Source organism: Stenella coeruleoalba, assembly GCF_951394435.1.
Source record: "Stenella coeruleoalba genome assembly, chromosome: 4".
In the NCBI taxonomy this organism is placed as follows: Eukaryota; Metazoa; Chordata; class Mammalia; order Artiodactyla; family Delphinidae; genus Stenella; species Stenella coeruleoalba.
The window spans coordinates 73,180,708-73,206,435 of record NC_137149.1 but is presented as its reverse complement, the minus strand read 5'-3'; the positions used below and the strand labels follow the sequence as shown (position 1 = coordinate 73,206,435).

The 25,728-nt window shown below is 36.0% G+C and overlaps 1 protein-coding gene across 2 annotated transcripts in view; it reads left to right on the top strand.

The window, feature by feature from the left end:
• Positions 1-25,728, top strand: part of CHIC2 (cysteine rich hydrophobic domain 2) — a 51,345-nt gene that overhangs the window by 13,285 nt on the left and 12,332 nt on the right. For both annotated transcript variants that reach the window (XM_079920251.1, XM_079920252.1), the window contains exons 2-3: positions 9,760-9,814; positions 9,956-10,111. In XM_079920251.1, coding sequence (XP_079776377.1) covers positions 9,760-9,814; positions 9,956-10,111 — 211 coding nt within the window. The remainder of the gene's footprint in view (positions 1-9,759; positions 9,815-9,955; positions 10,112-25,728) is intronic.

The following is a 25,728-nucleotide window of genomic DNA, read 5'->3' as shown; positions in this document are numbered from 1 at the left end:
TCTGTCTCATAGTTTCTGCTTACTGTTGGCTTCAGCTTATTCTTTTTTTAAAAAATTCTTTTTAACCTCTACTTACATGACTTTACTGTATCTCTGCTTCCGCTTAAGCTTCATGTTACCAGTCTCTTATTCAGATACCTCAAGAAAGAGGATCAGATTGAGTTAGTTAATGTTGTCCAAGTTGGGTAGGCCCTGCCATCCCATATGCTGCTAGCCAGCCCAGGAATTAGCTGTTCTTAAAGCAGATGCCGGTTTGTGGTCTAATTCACCAGAGCTTAGGGAGCTCCTAGTCAGGCATGCAGAGTAACAGGCTACTCTCTAGTGTACATGGTTTTGAGCTGTGTAGTATCTTTCAAATTGGTATATCATAATTAATTTCATACAGTTTTAGTCTTTCAATTGTTCTAAAACCTTCACTGGTAAAAATAGCACTGCAACTCAGAAACAAGGAAAATAAACATAGCACAAAACAAAGTTGAAGAAATCAGGTTCTTGTACTTCTGTATTTAAAAGACAAAATTCAAAATAACAATGCATTAGTGAATTCTAAGAGACATTAATATGAGGAGATACAAGGAACACAGAAAAATTAAAAATCGAAGTTAAAAAAAAGGTCTGGGGATTATGTAGACTAGAACTATAGAAAAGGTTGAAATGCATTCAGGAAAGCTATTGATTAGTGAACCCCAAACTTGTTTACTTATGATAACATACCTAGTTAATGCCAAATAAAAGATTCAAGTAGAAAAAAAATTATATTGATGTTATCGTATATTATAAAATGTGTTTGCGTAGCAATTACTGTACATCTGCTGAAAAACAGATCCTATTTTAAGAAACAACAAATGAAACAAAATGTCTTTAATACTCCCTCACCAAAATAGCACTGCAGAATACTTGATTATTCGTGAACATATCTGTGCCACTGTAATTATTTTCTTCTAATACATTTCTAGAAGTAGAATTATTAGGTCAAAAGGTATGAACTTTTTTTAAGACTCTTTTTACATACTATCAAATTGTGCCCTTGAAAGGTCTTTCATTTTGTAAGTTTTTTCCTTTACATTCTAGATCATATGTTACATGTATGTTTTTGTATTTTCTTTTTATTTAACAGTATATTATATGTACTTTCCATGTTATTAGTTTGCAAACTTCATTTTTAATAGTTGTCTAATATTCTATTATGCTGAGATACTGTAATTTACTTAACATTCCCATTATTTTATTCTTCTCTATTGTGAATAAAGTTTCAGGGAGCTTGTTTATGCATATATTTTTATTCACATTTCAGATTATTTTTTAGGCAGGATCCCTAAAGGAGAAATTACTGTGCCAAAGGTATAAATATTTTTAATGCCAAATTGATTTCTGGAATGGTTGTAATAATTTATAGTTCCACCGACAGTACATGATATTTTCCATCTTAAGACCTTCTTGCCAACATAAAGTGTTTTTTTTAATTTCATTTATTAGTCTTTGTAGATAACTAAGATGCCACCCGTCTTGAATTATATCTTTTAAAATTATTAAGTGCTACTTCTAGTTTTTTGGGTTAACAGAATGTTAGGTTATTAGGTTTGAAGGGAGTTCAGCTTCCTACCCATTACTCTTCTTTCCAGCATATCGAATTATTATTTTAAGAAATTTGACCTTTCCATTACTGTCCAGGGCCAACTGTACTTTGACTTAGAATAAACTAAATTATTATTATTATATTTTAAAACTTTAAACTTGAAGGAACATAATGGATAAAAGGAGTAATTTATAATGCTGTCCAGTTAAACTGAAACATACCTCTCATTTTCATTGCTAACAAACCCCATCTCCCGCCAAACTTAAAAAAACAAAACCAGCACCACCACCCCCCAAACTGGAACTAAGGTAGTATCAAAATTAAGTAACTTAATGTCACATCAAAACCATCAAAGATGATATTTTGTAGTTATATTAACAAACATGAAGTGTGTGGTTTTTCTTATCCATTTAATAAAAAAGGATGGTTTTGTTAAAACTTTATCTGACAGTATTGTTTGGTTGGCACAGCAAAGGAGGTATTTGCTGTAGCCAATAACAAGTAAAAGACTTGCCACTCTGGTACTCGAGCTCTTTGCTAGGAGAAAGCATGCTATATGAAGTGGGACTCACTGAAGAGAGTGTTTTCAGCTGTTCTGTTGAGAGCAGTCTCATCTGTAAAGAAATGTGAATTAAACCCTGGATTGTAGTGGTTTGAATAATGAATGGGAGGTGAGATAAAGAGGTGAATGTGGAAGACTCTTTCAAGACACTGGATGAGGAAGGAGAAGAGATGGATGCCATCATACCTTGAGAGAGAAGAAAATAGGGGTTCAGATCTCAGGCTGGGTAGACTTATGCAGGATTGTAAGCTATGTGTAAGGAGCCAGAGAGAGGGAGAAACGAGTGGATTGCAGAGGAGACTGAAGGAGATGCAACCAGGAGCAAATGATTAGTTTGCCTCCATTGAGAAAGATGGTAAAGATACTGAAAACATAGGTAAATCTAAAAATGAAAGGGAGAGAAGGCATAGCAGTTTATGTTCTTGATCTTTTTTCCTCTGGTTGGAGGAACCATGGTTATCTGCAAAAAAGTGGGTTGGGAGGAAAAGGCTGAGCACATAGAGGAGCAATTGTGAAGTATGGAAAAGGGAGTTGATTAGGAATGAATTGCTATAGCATTAATCTAACTGAAGTTAGAAATAATTTGTATGATTTTTTTCTATTGTAGCTCCAGGCAGTGGGAATTGAGGTGAAGAAAGTAAACATTTCAATTAAATTGGATTGACAAGAGACACTCTAGAGGTGCAGAAAATAAAGGGTTTTGTTGGAGTATGGTTAAAGGATTGATTGTGTAGTTCTGGCAGATAAAGGAGGAAGTGGAGTCATAGGGAGCAGATTTGGAGTAGAAAAGCAAGGAGGAGTGGTAAGGAGTAGGTTACAACCAGAGACAAAAAAGCAAATTTGATAAGGGTGGGAGAAATGAAATGATTGATGGTAGTGGTAAGAGGAGAAATTTACAGTTCAGAATTTCAGAGGTGATACAGTTCCAGATGATGGTGTGGGTTGCTGAATTAAATAGAGGTGAATTTCCTCAGAGTAGATGAGGTCAGTTAATCAGTTAGGTTTTGGTGCTGAGTACTGAATTATTTGGGATGAAGACAAGAGTTCTTGTAGAAAGAAAAAACTGTGATGTGAATGTCTGTGTCATTAGAGAGTGTGAAGTTGTGCCAAAAAGAGCACAGCAGACTTGAGACTGCTATCCTTAAAAAGCCTTGCTTGCTGTGTCGGCTTTTGGTTGGTTGTCTGAGAACTTGGACTTTGGAAGCATTCCCAGTATGCCCAGAATTGATAAGAATGGCTCACTGTGCCTAAACTGTTTGTACAAACAGTATGGTGTATACTGAACACCTGCTTTCCTTCTGGGAGTCTGGAATTTTGGTACATGCTAAGTAGAGGGGGCCTACGTGACTAGTCCATGGTAAAAACTTTGGCACTGACTCTCTAATGACCTTTCCTGGTAGACAACATTATACACATGTTGTGAAAACTAGTTGCAGGAGGAATTAAGCACATCCTGTGTTCTTCACTGAGAAGAGACTCTTGCACGCTTGCTTCTGGTTTCCTCTGGATTTCACCCCATATGCCTTATCCCATTGCTGATTTTGCTTTGTATCCTTTTGCTGTAGTAAATCTAGCTGTGAGTATAGATTTATACTCACAGGACTGTATGCTGAGTCCTGTGAGTCCTCCTAGTGAATCATCAAACCTGAGGGTGGCCTTGGGGACCCCCAACACAGAGGGAGCGACCTGGAAGGCTGAAAATGACGGTTGGGCTTGGAACATGTGGAAATCATGTGTATCAGAGGAAGAGAGAGCAGTGGTGTGGAATTTTGCAATGAGGAGGTAGTGGAATGTAGACATTTCTTCTTGCTTGGAAATTATTTAGCAAATATTTCATGAATATTTATCAGGCATTGGACCAGACATTTAGGATATAAAGATTATTAAGATATCGTGCCTACCTATAACCAACTCATTGACTATCAGAGTAGGGAGTTAGGCTTATGACATAATTATAATGAGATATGATAAGGACTGTGCAAGAGAGAATATAGTCAAGTATTATGAGGACATGGAAGATGGAGTCTGGAAGATGAACTCCAGGGAATGAGCTATAGTTGAGAATTTCTAAGGAAAGAGTGTCATTTCAACAGGATTTTTGGTTAAAGAGAAGATATAAATAGGTATCCAGGTAGCAGATCAATAGATCAGGGGTTCCAAAGTTAAATATTAAAAGAGGTTTGGAAGGGGAAGAATCTATCAGGAAAGGGAAGTTCTGAATTAGATGAAGATTGAGAGTGCAGGATAACAGATTAGTTTACTCTTTGAATTTTGGCTATAGATTTAGGAACGAGGCGACAGTGAAATGGAAGTAAGTGAGTAAAACAAGCCTATTTCAAGATTCCATTTAGATTTAGGTGTAAAGTTGCAGTCCCTTTGCCGAGCTTTACCAGGTGTAAGAGCTTTGAAAATTACCTCAATTTATATAAAAGTAAAAATTGGGGGAATTCCCTGGCGGTCCAGTGGTTAGCACTCTGCACTTTCACTGCTGAGGGCCCAGGTTCAGTCCCCGGTCGGCAAACTATGATCCCGCAAAAAAAAAAAAAAAGTAAAAATTGGCCTCTTACCTGCTTGCTTCCTTTCTTTTTCTTGTTTTTTTTTTTTTGCCGCACTGTGCGGCATGCGGGATCCTAATTCCCTGACCAAGGATTGAACCCGTGCCCCCTGCATTGGGAGCGCGGAGTCTTAACCACTGGACTGCCAGGGAAGTCCCATGCTTTCTTTCTTAAAAAAATTTTTTTAAAGCTATATAAGCCTTCTGTTGTAGGACTTTGTGATCATAAAATGTTACATAGAAGGTGCTCAATAGTTTGATTTGAATGAATTTCTCTTTTTCTCCAAGTACTAGTAGACTTGTAAACTTGTAATAGGTAAAATAGGTTGTTTAATGTGTTTTATCTTCTTGTCATATATGTCATTCTTTGAAAATAGTTTACATCGTTTATCACTTCTAAAGCCGTATTTTAAGAGTGATTAAGGACAAGGTCTTTCATAGGAATAGATGTAGATGTAGCACATGTCTACATTTTTCAGGCATCTAATGGACTGACAGTTAATAGGTATTGAATGGTAAATAAGACAGTTGTTGGTAGCACTTTGCCAACCCTCACTTTCTTCTTCATTTCTTCTCTCCCTCTTTCCTTCTATTTCCCCTTTCCAACTTTTCCCTGTATTTTTCCTTCTCCTGCTTTTATTGCTTATGCATATCAAGGACACCTATTAAAATCCACAGCCATTGCCTATCTCCATTAGTAACATTCAAAGCTAGGAAAAAAAGTCATCTATTTTTTTTAAAATTTATTTTATTGAAGTATAGTTGATTTACAATGTTTTGTTAATTTCTGCTATACAGCAAAGAGATTCAGTTATACATATATATACATTCTTCTTCATATTTTTTCCATTGTGGTTTATCACAGGATATTGAATATAATTCCCTTTGCTATACAGTAGGACCTTGTTGTTTATCCATTCTATATATTAAAATAATATGCTTTGAAGTGAGTTTTAAGGTATAGGTGGTAGCTCAAATTAACCTTTTTGTTTTGTTTTGTTGGTTATCATTCAGCCTCTTATTTATTTTTTTTAAGTAAAGCAAGACTATCACTTCAAGTAAAACAGCTGATAGCATTTGTTGTCAATAATTCCAGCTTTCAGATGAAAATTGGAATTTGGGAAAACTTACATCTGCCTCTGTGAGCTTGACAGCTTCTCAATACTTAGGATGAGATCAGTGGTCATGTTAATGAATGTAATGATTCTGATATCACACAATGAAGTGTGTCAACATTTGGAAATCTGCATAACTCAATCTACCAGTATTTTCCAAGGGACAAATATATGAAGTTATAAAATCAGGTATGGGTAAGAAAAAAAAAATCCATTTAAAATGCAAGATATACAATGGATTTTAATTGAACAGAGTATTCAAAGTTCATTGATAAAGCTTGTTTCCTCCTTACAAGAAATCCTTAATAAGGTAGCACTTACAAGTTTTGTTATAGTATCAAAGAATATATACAATTTTCCAACTACATATCTGGTGAAACTCAATTTTCTTTATAAACATTAATCAAAAGAGCATATCACTACAGATTGAATGCAGAAAGAGATGTGAGAATTCAGTGTCTTCCATTGTGTGACATTAAAGAGATGTGAGAAAATCTCACTAAAGTTTTTTGTTTTGAAAAATACTTCTCATAAAAACATTATTTTTGTTAGCGTAAAAGTGAGCATTTTGGGCTCATTTATGAATAAAAATTTTAAGTGTTTTGGATGTCTCAGTTCTAATGTATAATCTGAAATAGTGATAAATCTAAATCACATAAGCTTAAGCTCACTGAGGTCCTCAAGGATTTAAGAGACCAAAGAAGTCCGGACACCAAATGTTTGAACACCCCTTGTTCACCCAAATGTTTGAATATAGTAGAGTACTATATTCTAAATGGAAATGAGGAAAGGGTGCCTGGGTATCATGGCTCAATCTGCCTATAATCATGAAGTACTTGATTTGAATATTAAATGTCTTTAAACATTTTTTTTTTTTTTTTTTTTTTTGCGGGGCCTCTCACTGCTGTGGCCTCTCCCGTTGCGGAGCACAGGCTCTGGACGCGCAGGCTCAGCGGCCATGGCTCACGGGCCCAGCCGCTCCGCGGCACGTGGGATCTTCCCGGACTGGGGCACGAACCCATGTCCCCTGCATCGGCAGACGGACTCTCAACCACTGCGCCACCAGGGAAGCCCCAGTCTTTAAACATTTTTAAAGCGAAAGCAGATTGCAGTTGGGGTTCACTCCTGTGGCCTGGGGAGACTCCAAGGCCTTCAACAGCAGCATCTTCTTGCCCCTCTTTACAGGTATTCTTGTTAAGCAGGTGGGAAAGAAAAGTGAGGGGAAATGGGGCTTCCTTGGTGGCGCAGTGGTTAAGAATCCACCTGCCAATGCAGGGGACACAGGTTTGAGCCCTGGTCCGGGAAGAGCCCATGTGCCGTGGAGCAGCTGAGCCCGTGCGCCACAACTACTGAGGCTGTGCTCTAGAGCCCGCGAGCCACAAGTACTGAAACCCGCACACCTAGAGCCCATGCTCCGCAACAAGAGAAGCCACTGCAGTGAGACGCCCTCGCACCGCAACAAAGAGTAGCCCCCGCTCGCCGCAACTCAAGAAAGCCCCCGCACAGCAACGAAGACCCAACGCAGCCATAAATAAATAAAGGAAGGAAGAAAGGAGGGAAGAAGGGAAGGCTGGTGGCAAAGCTAAGCACTCCCATCTATTGTGAACCATGTCATTCTTTTGGGGGTGAGATGAAGAAAGAGAAAGGATTACTGTCTGTTGTTAAGACACAACAAAATTATGACTGAAGAGGACAGTGCCTAAAGAATGTCCTTGGAACTGCTAGTTCTTACTCAGAAGAATAACTACTAGCCTGACTTACAAGGAGCCCTGGCTTGCAGGAACAGCAGGGCAATTAGCTGGTAGTGCTCCCTGGGCAAAGCATCAACACTCAGCCTTATTATAAGGAAGTATCCAGGCTTGGAAGAGAAAGGAAATTAAGGTTTATACTCATACTGGATTGCTCCCTCTAAATTAGCATATTACTGGCAAATATAGGTATTTGATAAAATAATCTGTTCCAAATATTTAATGGCTGAAGGTGGAAGAGGAAGATACTTATCTTTAGGAGACTTGGAGGTATCTGGTTGTTGCTTTTCTAAAAAAATTTGAGGACAGGTTGGAAGGAGATGGTTAATTGCAATAATAAACATGGTTGAAATGAAACCTGTTGCTTGAAGAAGATCTTCAGACCAAGGGAGATAACACAAGAGATGGAAGTGTATAATCTAGAAGGTCCAGTATTCTATAAACATTTGTTGAATGGTATCTCCTCTAAGGCAAATAGATGAAAAGGGAGTCCATTATCTAGAGACCTCATAAAACTGTCAGCGAGTACTGCATACCTCTTCCTCATGCTAGGGCCTTTACAGTTGTAGGTGAGTTATCTGTAGGGGCATTTTCAAGTAGAACCACATTGCTCTGAGGCCCCCACAGAAAAAAACAGGTTTAGCTCAGAGTCTTAGAAAGAGAATATCACCAATGCCAGAATTATAGTAAACAGTAATGGTTGCCAATTTACGTTTAGGGTCAAAACTTTTTTCATAAATAGTATTCATTGTTTACAAAGACATATTGATGTTATTTCAGTGCTGCTATTAAGTAATTTTTGAAAGTACTTTAAGATGATGACAGAATGGTCTCAGATGCCACCATCTACATGTTGTAAGGAAGTCTAGATCATGATGCAAACGACAACCTGACCCACAGAAGTGTTGTGATTGACTTGCACAGTATTATAAAGGTGGGAAATTTTGCAGAGAAATCTGGTTTTCCATCTCCTCTTAGAAGAAGAAAAATACAACCTGTCAAAGGTGGGCCTGCATTCTAGTGTGACAGTAATCAGCTGGATCTGACTCATTACATTCACACACACACAAATTGTATACCTCTGCTTGGCTGGTCTCCACCACTCCTTATTGACTGCACACAGCCTACCTTATTTGATTTCTCTCTCTAGCTGCACTGATGGTTGAGTTAGAAACCCTTGACCTGGCCAGCTGTTTCATACAGAATATCTTAGGGGATCCCTCTTACCAGTGCCAGCTACCCAAGATGCAGTATTGTGTATTCAAGTGTTGCTAAGAGAGTGAATTTTAAGCATTTTCTTCACAGGAAAAAAAAAATATAACAGTGAGGTGATGGATGTGAACTAAACTTACTGTGGTAATCATTTCACAATGCATGCATGTATCGGATCATTAGGTTGTACACCTTAAATTAATGCAGTGTTAAATGTCAAGTATATCTCAATAAAACCGGAAAAAAAATTTGGCTCCAGGGTCCACTAAAAGTCATATGTAAGCATCTCAATTTTATTTCCAGGGTGCAGTCTGCTATTACCAATGTTGTCTATGAATGTTTTATTCTTTCCCACTAACTTATGCAAAGAAATAGTCAAGTGCCCAGTCAATCCTCATGATCTTTAAAGACACTTAAAAGCTTAAAGATGTTAAAATGCACTACCTTGGTTTCATTTCTTTGGGGGTATGTGTAGCAAATGTCTTGGTATTTGAAAGTTGTAGTAGCTGTTTTGTTCAGGTGTTTTTGACATTCTGTAGCTGTAATAGCAGTGTAGATATGCTGATCTCAGAAAATGTAATTTGCGTTCTTAGACATGTTATCCCTTTTTTGAGAGTTAACAAAATGCTCTTGACCTAAAGAGTAATTAATAGCAGAGATTTTAGCTTCCTGTTACTTAATTGGAAGAATCTTAGTAATTTTGACAGAATTGGACAGTTCTGTTGTTTTCCACAGTACTATTTGGCTCACAAAGATAGCTCCAAAGAAGTCATGTCTTTGTATATTCTCAGCCTCTTGTATAAAAGTTTTGATTCAGCTGCTAAAATTGCTTGTTACATTTCATAAATTGCTGATGACAGTGTGTCTCAAACTTCCATTGTTATTCTGTGTATAAAGTTGCACTCTATTTACTTGACATTTGATTAAGTTAAATGGTGTATTTGTTGCAACAATGACATGTAATAACATATTTTTCTTTTTTTAAAAAATAGATTTGGACTGAGCAACAAATTTGAATCAGAATTCCCTTCTTCATTAACTGGAAAAGTGAGTGTCAATTATTTAGGTATTATTTGTATGCCTCAAAACTAAAGTCTTTTCCTAACAAATTAGAAAAATTTATGCTAATGAGACATGTTTATTGACATTAATACCGCAGTGTTGTTATTTCTTAAAATTTTTCTTTAGGTAGCTCCTGAAGAATTTAAAGCCAGCATCAACAGAGTTAACAGTTGTCTTAAGAAGAACCTTCCTGTTAATGTACGTTGGCTACTTTGTGGCTGCCTTTGTTGCTGCTGCACACTAGGCTGCAGTATGTGGCCAGTTATTTGCCTCAGTAAAAGAGTAAGTTGAATTATATATTTTAATTTAAATATAGAAGTTGACAAGCCAAATCTTGCATTTACCTAGTTTTTATTTTTTTTATTGAATGCGTCACACTATTCTGAATACTATACAGAAATAATTTGATCCAATAGAGGAGTGATTAAGTTATGTCCACATGCTGTTAAATAGCAATCTGAAAATTATAATTTTTATGACATAGGACATTACGTTAGGGTAGAATATAGCGTTCTCTATGTATACATTCATGGTGGTAATTGAAAATTTGGGTTCAGGTCTGCCACTTATCTCTGACCTTCTAGGCATGTTTCCTAACCTATTTATTTATTTGTTTGTTTGTTTATTTCTTGCTGCATTGGGTCTTTGTTGCTGTGTGCAGGCTTTCTCTAGTCGTGGTGAGCGGGGGCTACTCTTTGTTGCGAAGCTCGGGCTTCTCATTGTGGTGGCTTTCTCTTGTTGCAGAGCATGGGCTCTAGGCAGGCAGGCTTCAGTAGTTGTGGCACGCGGGCTCTAGAGCGCAGGCTCAGTAGTTGTGGCGCACAGGCTCTAGAGCGCAGGCTCAGTAGTTGTGGTGCACGGGCTTAGTTGCTCTGTGGCATGCGGGATCTTCCCGGACCAGGGCTCGAACCCACGTCCCCTGCATTGGCAGGTGGATTCTTAACCACTGTGCCACCAGGAAAGTCCCTTCCTAACCTCTTTAAACTGTAGTTGACATATTTGTAAAATGGCAATATTTACCTCCCTACTTGAATAGGACTGTTGTAAGGATAAAATAAAATAGTGTTTGTAAAACTTTTAGTTGAATAGTTCAGAGCAAGAGTCTAATATATGTTGATTAATAGCATTATTACTGAAATGTAAGATAGTACCCATAGAAGAAATAAAATGGTAATAGTGCTTATTTTTATTTGGTGAAATTATGGGGAATTCTGTTTTCTTTTTTTATTGAAAGAAAATTTTTTTGTTATTTTACAAGTTTCCTGTGATGAGTACATAATAATCCTGTAATCTGAAAAAATGATCTAAAGTGTAATAATTTTGACTGCTTATAATAAAAAATTTCCAAGATGTGGGTAGAGATAAGGCAAATTAGTATAGATTGAATGTGTTATATTTTTGTTAAAAAGCTTTAAAAAATTGTGTAATTAAATGTATAAAAATGAAATACCATTACATTGAAATTGAATGTATAGTTTTGTGTGGCTACATTTCATTTTGTCATCAAATGATAGGAAATATGGAAAAGCAAATTTTATTTGTCCTTTTTTGTTTTACATAATAAGATATATATTTCTACTGGAAAAATATTTAACTAGTGCATTTTATTAATAGGAAGTAGATATTGCCTTCATAATAAAATTACTATTGTAATATTTACTTTTTTATATTCCAAGAATATCTTTTTTCCCCCCCCATAGTTCTCACCAGATCATCTTCCTACCATAGATTAAAAGGAAAAAAAAATATGGTTGTACCTGCATCCACAGTTGAATTTGTAGCTCTTATAGTTTAGAGCCTCTCACTCCCTCCTACTGTTTGGGCATTTCCATTGTTTAAGTGACTGCTATATCTTACTTGATTGGCCATTTGCTGTTATTTAACCCAAGGAATCAGAGAGTTTTATTACTGTAGAAACCTTTGTGACCTAGTTATTTTTATTTTTTTGAGGTTTTGAGATTCTGTTTTTTACTTTTTAAATGAGTAAACAAGACATTGCAATGTGCACACAGTGTAGGATTTAGAAAACAAAAGTAAACTTCCTACCCTTCTCCATGAATTCTTAGTAAGAAGATCATATTTCAGATGCTTTCATTAAATTCCTTCTTATTTGAGACATAAGGTAGATTGACTTTTTAGGTTATTTCAGTCTGTAGTTTCAGAAAGTACACTTCATTCAACTGTGTATTATTACGTTTAAGGTCTTTCTTGTATTTATATGATTTAATTTTTTATGGACTCTGCTGTCCAGTGGGCATAAAAAATTTGACTACTGCTTAAAAAACTGTTCATTTCCCTGTCGAGGGTTTAAACTATTATATAATTGGAGAGAGGGACCCTTCATGCATGTATGAAGAGTATTAGAGGCCCTGAAAAAAGGGGTGCTTTGTAAGATGGGGGCAGGATGATTTGGAGCAGGGATTTTTAACCTTTTATTTATCATAGACCCCTTTGATAGTCTGAGGAAGCCTATGAACCCTTTCTTAGAATAATGTTTTATTTGTGTTTGGAAAGGTTTAATGTATCTTAAATGTGTTTTCAAATACATTGAATTATTGAGGAAACCAATTACATAGTTATCAAAATACTGAAACCTCTCAAATGTGTGCTTTATAAATATTTATTAATGCATGCAAAATAAAATAGCAGGGGACTCATGGTAGTATGATGTTATAGGAAAAATCGGTGATTTCTATGAGTGATAAATATACAGGTCCTATTTAAACTACCAGTTAGTTGCATGCATTCATAGCCTAAGGAAATATACTACATTTCAGTTAGAGGTTAGTGAAATTAAAGATGAATTTTTGTTCTGTCCACTTTCACAGACTGCTGGAATTCTATCTAGGTATTCCATGTTAAGAACCCTTGATTTAGAGGTACTAGTATAAATAAAAGCTAAAACCCAGCCTGATTGCCAGCCTCTGAACCCCTCTGAACCTCTGCTTTGTCCTCGTTTGTGATGTGGAATCGTCTTATACGGTTAGAATTGTCTCACTCTAAGGCAAATCAGGACCAAAGGCATACTCCATATGCAGCTTAGCGTTTTCACCTTCCTAACATTACTTAATAGTTTGAATAACTAGATTTCTGCCTTGTCTTTGAAACCCATCCCCAAATGAGTGATCCTTTTTATGACCTGGCCATGTTCCAGAGACCTGGTTTTTAATCTGTCCTATCGTTATTATTTTTAGGTCTTCCAAATTGCCTTTTCCTTTTAATTTTTTTTAAAATTTATTTATTTTTTGGCTGCGTTGGGTCTTCGTTGCCGTGTTTAGGCTTTCTCTAGTTGCGGCGAGTGGGGGCTCCTCTTCGTTGTGGTGCACGGACTTCTCATTGCGGTGGCTTCTCTTGTTGCAGAGCATGGGCTCTAAGTGTGTGGGCTCAGTAGTTGTGGCTCGCGGGCTCTATAGTGTAGGCTCAGTAGTTGTAGTGCACGGGCTTAGTTTCTCCGGGGCATGTGGGATCTTCCTGGACCAGGGCTTGAACCTGTGTCCCCTGCACTGGCAGGCAGATTCTCAACCACTGTGCCACCAGGGAAGTCTGCCTTTTCCTTTTAAAAAAATTACCTTAGCCTATTTTTGAAAATTATTTAATATACAGTAAAATTTTCTCTTTTTGATGTACAGTTCTATGATTTTTGGCAAATGGATAGAGTTGTGTAACTACTGCCACAATCAAGATACATTACAGTTCTTTCACTTCAAAAAACTTCCTTTTTCTGTCCCACTGCAGTCACACCCTCTTCGGTTTTTAAACCCTGGCAACACTGATCTGTTCTCTATCCCTATGGTTCTGCCTTTTCTAGAATATTGTATGAATGGAAGTATACAGCGTATATAGCCACTTGAATCTGGCTTCTTTCATTCAGGTAGTGCATTTTAGAGTCATCTATTTTGTTTCATGTATCAATAGTTTATTCTTTTTTATTGCTGAGTAGCATTCTATTGTATGGATGTATCACAATTTGTTTATCCATTCACCAATTGAAGGACATCCCTTGTCAGATATATAACTTGCAAATATATTTTTGCAGTCTGTAATTGTCTTTTCATTCTCTTAATGTCTTTGGCAGAGCAAAAGTTTTTTATTTTGCTTAAGTCCAATTTGTTAATTTTAAAAAAATTGATTGTGCATTTGGTGTCATATCTAAGAATTCTTTGCCTAAATTAGGGTCACAACATTTTTCTCCTGTGATCTCTTCTGCATTTTACTTTTAGGTCTATCACCCATTTTGAGTCAGTATTTGTACAGGTGTGAGTAGATCAAAGTTCATTTTTTGCATATGACTTCAAGTTTTCCAGGGTGATTTGTTGAAAAGACTATCCTTTTTCCATTAAATTGCCATTGTATGGGTACATTGTCAAAAGTCAATCAACCATATATATGTGGATCTATTTCTGGACTCTGTTCTGTTCTATTGACTTGTGTCCATCTTGATTTCAATACCATGTGATCTTATTTATAATATTTTATAGCTGTATAGTATATAGTATATATATATGCTATAGTGCTGTAGTACCTACTATAAAACTATAAAGTACTATATACAAGATACATCTATATATATGTATATATAGTATCTAGTGTGTGTGTATATATATGTATACATATATGTGTGTGTGTGTGTGTGTGTGTGTATATATATATATAGTTTAGTACCTTATACCTTCATAGTAAGTGTGGAATCAGGTAGGGCAAGTCTTCCAAACTTCATTCTTCTTTTTCAGGATTGTTTTGGCTATTCTAATTTCTTTCATTTTTCATATATGTTTTAGAATCAGATTGTTGTGTCTAAAAAAATATGCTGGGATTTTGATGGATTGAAATTATAGATCAATATGGAGAAAATAGACATCTTAACAACAAGTCTTCTAAACCATTAATGTGGCATACCTCTCTATTTATTTAGGTCTTCTTTGATTTCTTTTTCATCAGTATTTTGTAATTTTTTGCATAGCATACAGATCATGCACATATTTTGTTAGCTTTATATGTACTTATTTCTTTGGTTTTGGTGCTATTAATGGTATTTTTAAATTTTTGATTTCCAGTTGTTCATTGCTAGTACATAAAAAATACAATTGATTTTTGTATATTGACATTGTGTCCTGTGATCTTATTATATTACAGGAATGTTTTTGTACATTCTATGGGATTTTCTACATAGATAACTATGTTGTTTTATTTCTTGATTTCTAATCTGTATACCTTTTATTTCTTTCTCTCTTTTTTCACTGAGTAGGATTTCCAGTAAAATGTTGAATAGGAGTGATGAGAGTGGACTCCTTTAGGCCTGATTTTCTCTATTTTTCTGTTTTCAATTTCACTGCTTTTTGCTCTTATTTTTATTATTTCTTCTTCTTGCTTTGGATTTAATTTATTTATTTCTAACTGCACTGACTAGAATCTCCAGAAAAACACTGATTAGAAGCAGTGAGAACATATGTCCTTGTCTTGCTCCTGATATTAGGGGGAATGCATTCTCACTTTCATCATTCCATATCATTATTAATGACAGGGTTTTGTAGATGTCCTTTATCATCTGAGTAAGTTTTATTCTACTAGTCTGTGGAGAGTTTTTATCAGGAATAGATGGTGGATTTTGTCAGATACCTTTTCTGCTTCTTTAGAGTGGTTATATGGTTTTTCGTTTTTAGTTTAGAAATATGTGGAATTGATTGGATTTTTGGACGTTAAACCAACCTTGCATTCCTGGAATGAACCTCACTTGGTCTATTTTTCTTTTAATATTTTTGTTGGATTTGATAGACTCTAAGTTTGTTTAGAAGTCTTATATCTGTGTTCATGAGGGATATTTTTCTGTAGTCTTTTCTCGTAATGTCTGATTTTGGCATTGGGGTAGTGATAGCCTCACAAAATGAGTTGGGAAGTGTTCCCTCCTCTTTAGTTTTCTGGATGAGTTTGTGCAGAATATGCGTTATTTCTTCCTTAAATTTTAGGAGCACTCATCAAGGTTCCTCTGTGTTGTAATGTGTATCAATTCTCCATTCTTTTTTATGGTTGAATAATATCCCATTATGCATATATATCACAGTTTGTGCTTAACTTCTCGAGGAACCAGAGCAGTGTTTAGTCTAGGGCTGAGCACTAGTGAGGCAAGACCTTCCTGGTTACTTTACTCAGTAGCTTGTTAATTGTGATGTTCTCTAGTATGGCTCATGGAAAGAGGCTTTGTGCTGGATATTTGTCAGTTTGGGATACTCTTCCTGTAATCCTTTCTAGTAGTTCTTTGCTCTACCTTTGGTAGTTTCCTTACCCATGTGTGCTGCTCAGCACTCACCTTGATACTCAGTAGAGACTATCTGCAGATCTTTGGAGTTCTTCGCAGCACTTTCCTCTCTGGTACTCTGTTCTGTGGCTTCTAGCTGCCTTGGTTTCCTCAGATTCTCAGCTCAGTCTCCTTAACTCGGAGTTGCCGGCTTTGTCTGGGCTCTCCCTCCATTCACTGTGGCCTGGAAGCTCTCTGACATCAGTAATCATGGGAAAGCATAGGGCCTTTCTCATTTGTCTCTGTCTCCCAGGAATTCTGGTCTTTCCTTGTCTGTTGTCCATTGTCTTGAAAACAGTTTCATATGCTTTGAGGGGTATTTTGGGTTTTTGTTTGTTTGTTTTGGTGGTTTCAGGCCAGAGGGTAAATCTGGTGCCTATTGCTGCATCGTCGCTGAAAATGAAAGTCTGAATGTCCTCTTTCTATAGAAGTGTTTTGACAAATAACTACTGTGCTGCGGATTGAAAGATTTATATTAACGCTATACTCAAAGAGCATGTAGTCTATTTGGAGAATTGGCTAGATGAGTGCAGAGATAGTTTAAGTTTGTAAGTACTTGTCATGTTTTTCATGAGGTAGCTCTAATAACAAAAGACAATAAATATATGTCCTTAGGGTCTAGAAATATGAGGTAGCCACCTCCAATCACAAAATATGTTTGAAGTCTTGTGTTACATCTCAGACACTCATCTGAATTTTACATTCTATTACATAACATATATTTGTTTTAATAGAAAATGTTTAAAATGACTTATTGAATAAAGTTGATACTCTTAGAATATAAGCATATGTGTCTTATGAAATTGCTGGTTTTAGCTACCACTTCTTTATGCTGCTAGTATGCCATTCTCTGGAAGTTACTTATTCATTAATTCAATTAATATTTCTAAAGCTGCACTGTGGACTTGGTACTGTTTAAGCTGCTGTTTAGATACTGTTTAGAGGTTATATGTTTCCTCTTGTAGACTTAAAAAGTAGACAGAAAGCAATGAGGTAATTACAGATAGTGATAAGTGCTTGGAAGACAATAAAGCAGAAAACCTCAGCCTTTTGCTGTTCTTTGTAAGAGCTTGAGGAGCTTACAAGCAAATAAAATGCTTCAGCTTCATTAAATAGATCTTATGACCTTTACTTTGCAAAAGCTTATTTTCATTGATACTTGTGATTATACTTTGCTTTTTGATTGTGCCTTAATTGTAATATTATAGTTTTGAAAATTGATGTCTAAGTAAGTGAACTCTTTATGACTTGTTTTTCTTTCAGCCTGGCTTATTTATTGAGGAAACAAGTTTCATAATTTTACTGTATGTTGTGTTACAGTATTTTTTGTTTTAGCTTGTTTTCCATCCTAAAGTAACTATTAGTTTCAGTCTTCTAAGATTTTGCATATATATATATAAAATATCCCACATTTAGTGGTTTTATAGACTTTGTTTATATATGCTCTCAACCATTATCCTTTCTGACTGAAGAACTCTTAAGTTTTAGAATGTTTATACACCAATTTCTTTTTTTTTTTTTTTTTTTTTTTTTTTGGCGCAGTACGCGGGCCTCTCACTGTTGTGGCCTTTCCTGTTGCGGAGTACAGGCTCCGGACGCACAGGCTCAGCGGCCATGGCTCACAGGCCTGGCCGCTCCGCAGCATGTGGGATCTTCCCAGACCGGGACACGAACCCGCGTCCCCTGTATCGGCAGGCGGACTCTCAACCACTGCGGCACCAGGGAAGCCCTCTACACCAATTTCTTAATCTAATGAGTTGTCTTACCTCCTTTTTTTAGTGCTTTAATCTCTCTCTTACATATGATGACCAAAATTGTGTGGCTTTCTAAAAGTGCTCTCTGTATGGATTTGTTGTAAATAGTGTATATTTCCATTCCCTTTATACTTTTATTTGTATGTTGTCCTGTATCAGGGAATCATTTCTTTAGGAATAGGGAAATAGGCTGCAACATGTGGTAGCTGGGACCTGCACTTTGGTGCTAGAGGAACTGGTTTGGAAAGTGGTACTTACTCAGAATGACTGATCAGTTCACTCTCTCTAAACCTCAGTTTTTACCTCTCTAAGATGGCGTTAATCTCTTCTTTGCAGTGTTGTTTTAAAAATTAGAGCAAGTGGGCTTCCCTGGTGGCGCAGTGGTTGAGAGTCCGCCTGCCAATGCAGGGGACACGGGTTCGTGCCCCGGTCCGGGAAGATCCCACATGCCGCGGAGCAGCTGGGCCCGTGAGCCGTGGCCGCTGAGCCTGCGCGTCCAGAGCCTGTGCTCCGCAACGGGAGAGGCCACAACAGTGAGAGGCCCGCGTACCGCAAAAAAAAAAAAAAAAAAAATTAGAGCAAGTGCATGTAGGGTACTTAGTATAGCATTTTGGCTATAGTGTGTGCTTAGTTAACGGCAGTTGCTATTAATATCATTTTATTATTCTTCCCAGTGTCTGTCTTGCTAACTACTATATCCCCAGTGCCTCTCACAGTGCCTCTCGTCTACTTTATGTTCAATAAGTATTTGCTGAATGAATGTACCTTTTGGCTTTTGAAATTTGTGAGTAGTAAGAACGTAACATTTCAGAAGATATAGTCCTCACTATTCAAAATAATATTCCTAAGTAAATAAAAGCATCTTGTCTTTTAGAGTAAATAACATTTTTTTTTTTCTGCAGGAGCAGTGTGATAAAGTATAAACAATAGTAAATTACTGTTTGAAGCTGAGTGACTTTGAGAGAGTCGCTTAAAACCTCTCTGAGACTGGACTTTCACCACCATCCCCCGCACATCTTCTTTTTCTTTTAATCTCAGAAGAAGAGAGGCTGACTGATCTCTCTAGGTACTCTCCAGCCCTAAAAATCTATAATCCTTTGAAAATTGAGCTGTGTAGGTCTACAAAACATCGCTATTTCCAAGCTCTAAGTAAAGAAGTTCTCAATATTGATTTTTATTTCAAATCTAAAGATTTAACATTTTAGTAAAATATTTTCTTTGTTTTTTTTTAGTTTTCCTTTTACTTTTTTGGCTTCTCTGAGTTTTTTTTGGATAATTGCTATTTAGTTTTGAAACTTTGATTAAAAAAAAAAAGGCCTGTATCTCATCTGTTTTACTTTAAGTTGTATTATGCTTAGATTTACTTCTAGATATCTTTTCTCTCAACCTCAAGTTTAGTTATCCAATAATTGTGAGTCACTTTGGTTGGGGTATAGAAGGGGTGGAAAATCCAAATGGAAGAGGTCAAGAGTAGAGGGTTTTGAGTGAGAATGCAGCCTTGTAAGACTTAAAAAAATTCAAGGGAAAGTGAACCTAGGACAGTCATAACCAAAGAGCTGCAAATATTTGTATATGAGAGGAATTTGAAGTATACTTACTCAGTTATACTAACAGTATTAAAAGTTACCCAAAACTTTTAGTACTCTAATTTACTCTGTGTTTGGGATTTGAGCATGTGTATTCAGTAACTCTGAATCATAAGATGAGAATGTCAGTGAACCTTTGGATGAAGAATTAGATAAAGAAAAATGCTAACATGTTTCAGGTAATGAAAGCAAAACAAACTTAAAAACATCATAATGAAATTTTAGTGAAGGGCGATCTTGAAAAGTTTCTGGTAAACAAAAGAGATGATGAGTTAAATGTAGTCTTATGACAATCATTATTATTAATTGAAAGTATAGGAAAACCAGTGCTAACTTTTTTTTAATGAATGCTATCCAATTGCTTTATTTCTATAAATATAACATATTTATAAGGGCTTTCATATGTTCAAGATAAGTATACATCTGTGAAACCAACATTATAAGCGGTGCTGTAAACCCAACCATCACCTCTAATAATTCACTCCTTTCCTCCCTCTTTTTTTGTGTATGTATGTGTGACAAGAACATTTAATGTAAGATCTACCCCATGCATTCTTCCCCCACCCCCAGCTTTACTGAGATGTAATTGACACATAACATTGCATAAGTTTAAAGTGTATAACATGATGATCTGATACACATATATATTGCAAAACCCAAACGTTCTCTTCTAATCTTGAGTGTTCACTTTATGCCAGGGTCATTGAGTTAATCAATTTACTTGTACTGTGTCATTCAATCTTCCCCAAATTCCAAGAGTAGGCATTCATATTATTCCTATTTTAAGGATGAGAAAACTGAGGCTCAGAAGTTAAGTAATCTGTTTGAGATCCCACAGTCTACAAAGCTAGGCCATAATTTGAACCCCAGGCGTAAAGCCTCAGATATGCTTTTTTTTCACTCTTTGATAAGGATACAAAATCAAGCTGTTTTTTATTACTTATCATAATTTAATTTTATACCTGGAAGCAGGGGGATTTTAGAGGTTTGGAAGAAACTTAAAAGATCATTATTTCACAAGATAGGAGATTCAGGCCCATTGAGTGTTGTAAGTTTATCCAGTTGATTTATAAATGGTAACAGTGTTCAAGCATTTTATATTAGCTTTTGCAGTACTTTAGTTTTTCAGCAGATTTAGCTTTCCAATTATTTTTTCCCTAATATTTAAACAAATTTGTATTTTTTTGTGTGTGTGTGGTACGTGGGCCTCTCACTGCTGTGGCCTCTCCCGTTGCGGAGCACAGGCTCCGGACGCGCAGGCTCAGCAGCCATGGCTCATGGGCCCAGCCACTCCGCGGCATGTGGGATCTTCCCGGACCGGGCCATGAACCCGTGTCCCCTGCATCGGCAGGCGGACTCCCAACCACTGCGCCACCAGGGAAGCCCATAAACAAATTTGTATTTCTTGAAAATACAAACTAACAGTAAAGGAAGGAGGCCATAAAGGAGATAAAGATGCAGGAAAACAGTATATTTTAATCAGATTTTATACAAAGTTCTAGTTGGACAACTAAGAGTTGATATATTGCTTTTGCTTCTGTTTTACTTTTATAAAAACAAAAATCAACATCCCTGTCTTTGAAAAATTATCAGGGTCTCACTCCCTAATAAATAAGTACACATTATTTCTGGTAAAGTTTTTTCTTTTTATAATATTACACCCTTCCTTAAAACTTGTGTATTTACTCTTAGAGAGACTGAGAATGTCATGTAAGGAGTTAATGCAAAGTAGGGGGGACAGGGACTCGCACTGAAGGTAGAGTCCGGTATTCTAACACCCATCTATCCTTAAGTGTTCAATTTGCAGTTTCTTGCCTCTTTAGTATCTCCCACATTATAAGGATAAATAGGTTTAACCTCTTTCAAATCTTACTTCAATTGCTGTGGAAAAGGGATCTCATGTAAAAAATTTCTTAGGACCAGAAGAATATATTTATTGCTGTTTCATTTTAAAGAATACTTTAGGCGTGAAACTTAGAAAACTGATTCTTACATAAACTAAATAAATTACTTCCGTTAGTGTGAATGGCACTGATGATTTGTTTTTAGCTGGAGTAAAAACATGTTACTAAATTAAATTCTCATTATGAAAGAAGATATGCAAGAAAGAAGTGTAAACTTTGAGTCTTAAATGTGCAGAGATTGCACTGGGACTTTAAAGATGTGTTCGACTCCTTTAAAATGTGTTTTGCCTAGAGCTGGCTGACATTCAGTTCCCTCTGAATATTTAGAACATAGTATTGGTGTGGTGGTTTATAGAAAGATTTGCTCACCTTCTTCAGTGTCCAGTCTGCTGTTACCCCATGCCATGAGTTCTTAATTTCAGATGGTGTATTTTTCAGTTCTAGAAGGTCCATTTGATGTTTTTATAGAGGCTAGTCCTCTTTTGAAATTCTTCATCTTTTCACCCATTTTGTCCGTCTTTTCCCTCTATTTAATTGAACATACTAATCATAGTTAATTTAAATTCCTGTCAGCTAATACCAATACTTGGATTATCTGTGGATCTGTTTCTGTGGGTTTTTTCTTTTGATTATTGGTCATTTTTTCCTGACTCTTAAAGTTTTAAATTTTATGGTAGATGTTATAAACAGAATGAAGTAGAAACTCCAGAAAAAATCTTCCAAAATCAAGGGTCCCATCTGTTCTATATTAGGCAGGTAGCTTGAGGAGAACGATCACTTTGATCTAATGAGAGATTGAGGTGGATTGGGCTGGGTTGCAAGTTTAGTAGATTCAGTCCATCTCTGGTTTTCTATTTCTTGGGTATGACCCTTTCAGACTTTTGATTGAGGCCTGGCAGGTCTTTGTCTCCTCTCCTCAGGAGGTTGTATCCTTCGGATATTTTGAGTTTAGCTTTCCATCTTGTGCAGGTTCAGGTGTTTTGAGGGGGAGACCAATCATGAGTTTGTTGCAGATCCTCCTCCATCTAGCAGAATTTTGTCTCCTAAATACTAGGAGACTATGAGTAATTTTTCTCTGCCTTTTTGTCTTGGTCCCCCATCCTTCCATGCTGCCCCAGAATTCAGTAGTGTCTCTAGGGAAAACTGGCTTTGCATTTTAGGGTACATCTAATTTCCAGTCCATTGGGCCAGGCTGTACAACCTACAAAAGCTCTGTTGATTTCCCTTTTCCCTAGTAGAGTCCCACTGGTGCCAAGCCTAATCCTCAGCTGACCTCTCTAATCAACAAAGAAAGAAAATGGCCAGTACATAATCATCAAATGATTTAGAAAGCGCTCTTTCCTTCTCTGGATTTTATTTCATCTAGTCCTTGTTGCTTCCAGAATTTTCTGATGTTTTAGAAATAATGGGGTTTTTTTCTTCTTCAGTTTATCCGTTTCTATTTGTGATGGGAGTGTTGGCTTGAGTTTGACATCCTACACAGAAATATAAGTCTCTAGTTACCTTGACTTTACATAAAGATTATGCTGTTCTTTGCATGTTGGGAAGGAAAGAATGGTGTGATTATCACTCTCTTGTTTTTTAACATTTTGTTTGAAATTTCTTCGTGTTTGGAATTGAAGAAATCGTATTTTAAGGACGTTGTATTCATTTTATGTTTGTGCCTTGATTGGGAGGATTTATAAATTGATGTCTCTTAATTCAGTTGCAAGTAAAAATAGTTATGCTTGCTGATCCCAAGTAAAAAGAATGTTGGGTTTAAAGTTTAGAGATCTGAGTTTGAATCCTGTCATTACCCTTACTGGTTGTGTGACCTTGGGCAAACTATTTAACTTCTTTAAGCCTGTGTACTTAATCTATAAAATAATAATATACCTCAATTCATGTTTTGTTGCACAAAGCAAGATATAAACAAAAACAAAATACATTTTGGATAAATCTCATTGAGACTTAAGAATAAAGTAGAATGAGTACTTCTAGACCTTAGAGCTGGAGAAAATTTAGTTTTAGATTAGGTTGGCTGTTCAAGGCCGATAGCCTAGTTAGTGGCTTAAGATACCTTGCGTGTCATAGACATGTTATTCAACAAGTTACAAATTCTTTACAAATTCATAGTTCGTTGAATAATGGAGAGAGCATGATGTTGAAAGCCATACAATCCCGGTTTCAAATCGCAGCTCCACCATTTCCTAGTGTAGCTTTAAGTTTCTTAACCCCACTAAGACACAGTTTTCATATGTAAAATAAAAGTTATACAAGCTGCCTTCTAGGTTTATTGTGAAGATTAAATAAGGTAACAAAGGGAAGACACATGGCATGGGGTCACATCCAAAGTGAGGATCAACAAATACTATTCCTTACTCCTTTTTGTTTCTGTTTCTCCAGTTGTCCATTATAATTAATCAGCAGTAATTTTTTTTTAACCCCACCTGTTGGTTCTAGCCAGTGATTCTTCCTTGTGTAGTTATATAGATTTTAAAAATCCCTGATAGTAATACATTTGACTCTGTTAGCTTAGTGAAATTCATTTGTCTTATGAATAATTTTTCTAATTTTCTGCTGTCAGTTGAAACTCAGTTTTAGTTTTTTGATATGTTATCAGTATTTTCTGAAAAGTTATCAGAGGTTTGTGGATAACCCCTTAAAATTGCAACATTTTACATATTGGTGCATAAATGCTTTTTTCATCATTCACAAGGTAGTCAGAGTAACCTTAAAAAGTTAAGAACCACAAGCCTAGTCATACACTCTTTTTTTTAATATAAATTTATTTATTTATTTATTTTTGGCTGTGTTGGGTCTTCTTGCTGCATATGGGCTTTCTCTAGTTGCGGCGAGTGGGGGCTACTCTTCATTGGGGTGTGAGGGCTTCTCACTGCGGTGGCTTCTCTTGTTGTGGAGCACGGGCTGTAGGCTCTCGGGCTTCAGTAGTTGTGGCTCGCGGGCTCTAGAGCGCAGGCTCGGTAGTTGTGGTGCACGGGCTTAGTTGCTCCGAGGCATGTGGACTTAGTTGCTCCGAGGCATGTGGGATCTTCCCGGACCAGGGCTCGAACCCATGTCCCCAGCATTGGCAGGTGGATTCTTAACCACTGCGCCACCAGGGAAGCCCTAGTCATATACTCTTGATTAAATTGTATTTAAGCATACCTTGTTTAAGATTAGTACCTGTAAGTCACTGCTCAGTACTAAGTTAAAAGGGCACTTTTGATACACAAAATATTTGCAGTTGTTTAGTTTATCTTCATCTAAAAATAGTACTTTTAACAAACAGTATGAAAAGGATTGTTCTGAATATACTTCAGTGGATATTTAGTTTAGGTTACTTAAAAGTTAATATTCACATAAAATTTTTAAAAGCGGCCTTTAAGTACAGGAAGGGAATTTGTTTAAAAATCCTTTTGAGGAATCTAATCATATTCTAGTTTGTCTTTTGGTGAATATAGAGTTTTCATGTATCATAATACTGAGATATGCCATTTAATTTTCTGCACATAACTGCAGTATAAGATTTATATTAATCCAGAACAGACAGAGGTGAATCAAGTAATTTTCTCTTAAGTTAAAATAATTATTTAAAATTTTGTATGGTTTCTTTCTAATGACTTATAACTAAGAACATTTTTGTTTCACTTATTTTAATGATTTGAATTTGCACAGATGTCAAAAGATAAGTACAGTTTTTATTTGAAAATACTTAAAAGTTTAAAAAATTATGAATACATTCAAAGCATTATTTTAGCTAAAGCTTAATTAATGCATTATAAACGTAGGAGTTTAAAACTAAAACTTGTTTTAAATAAGACATTGAACATTGTGATGTTATGAATAAATCCTGTTCAAATAAGCTTTAATTTTAAGTAGTTGAACTTTTACAAATAGTTATTAGTGAGCTACCCTATTTATACATTTTGTTAACATATCTTAGCATCTTATGTTCTAAAGACTGATAAGAATGCCATTTCTTTGAGAAAAATTCAGAGAAATTTTGTTACAGCTTCCACATTAAACGTTTTTCCTTTGGTTTTAAGTACTTTAAAATCTGTGAAATTTCTATTGATTTTATTAGCAAGTTCTAGAAAACTACTTCTTTGAAAAACCGTTTTTTCAAACAATTGATTGTGAGTAAATGAATCGTTGGTAATGAGTATGCTGTTAAGTAATAGTGGTAACAAAGTAGAGAAGTAATACATTGAAGATTTGCTAAATGATTTCTTGCTGTCCTGAAAGACTTATTTATATCTAGTGGCACATAATTTGTTTATAGGGAATAATAACATATTCCTTAGAAAGTATGATATTAGAAAAAAATTACAAAAATGTTTCTTCTAATAATACGTCAAATTTGAATTTTCAGGAAATCCTG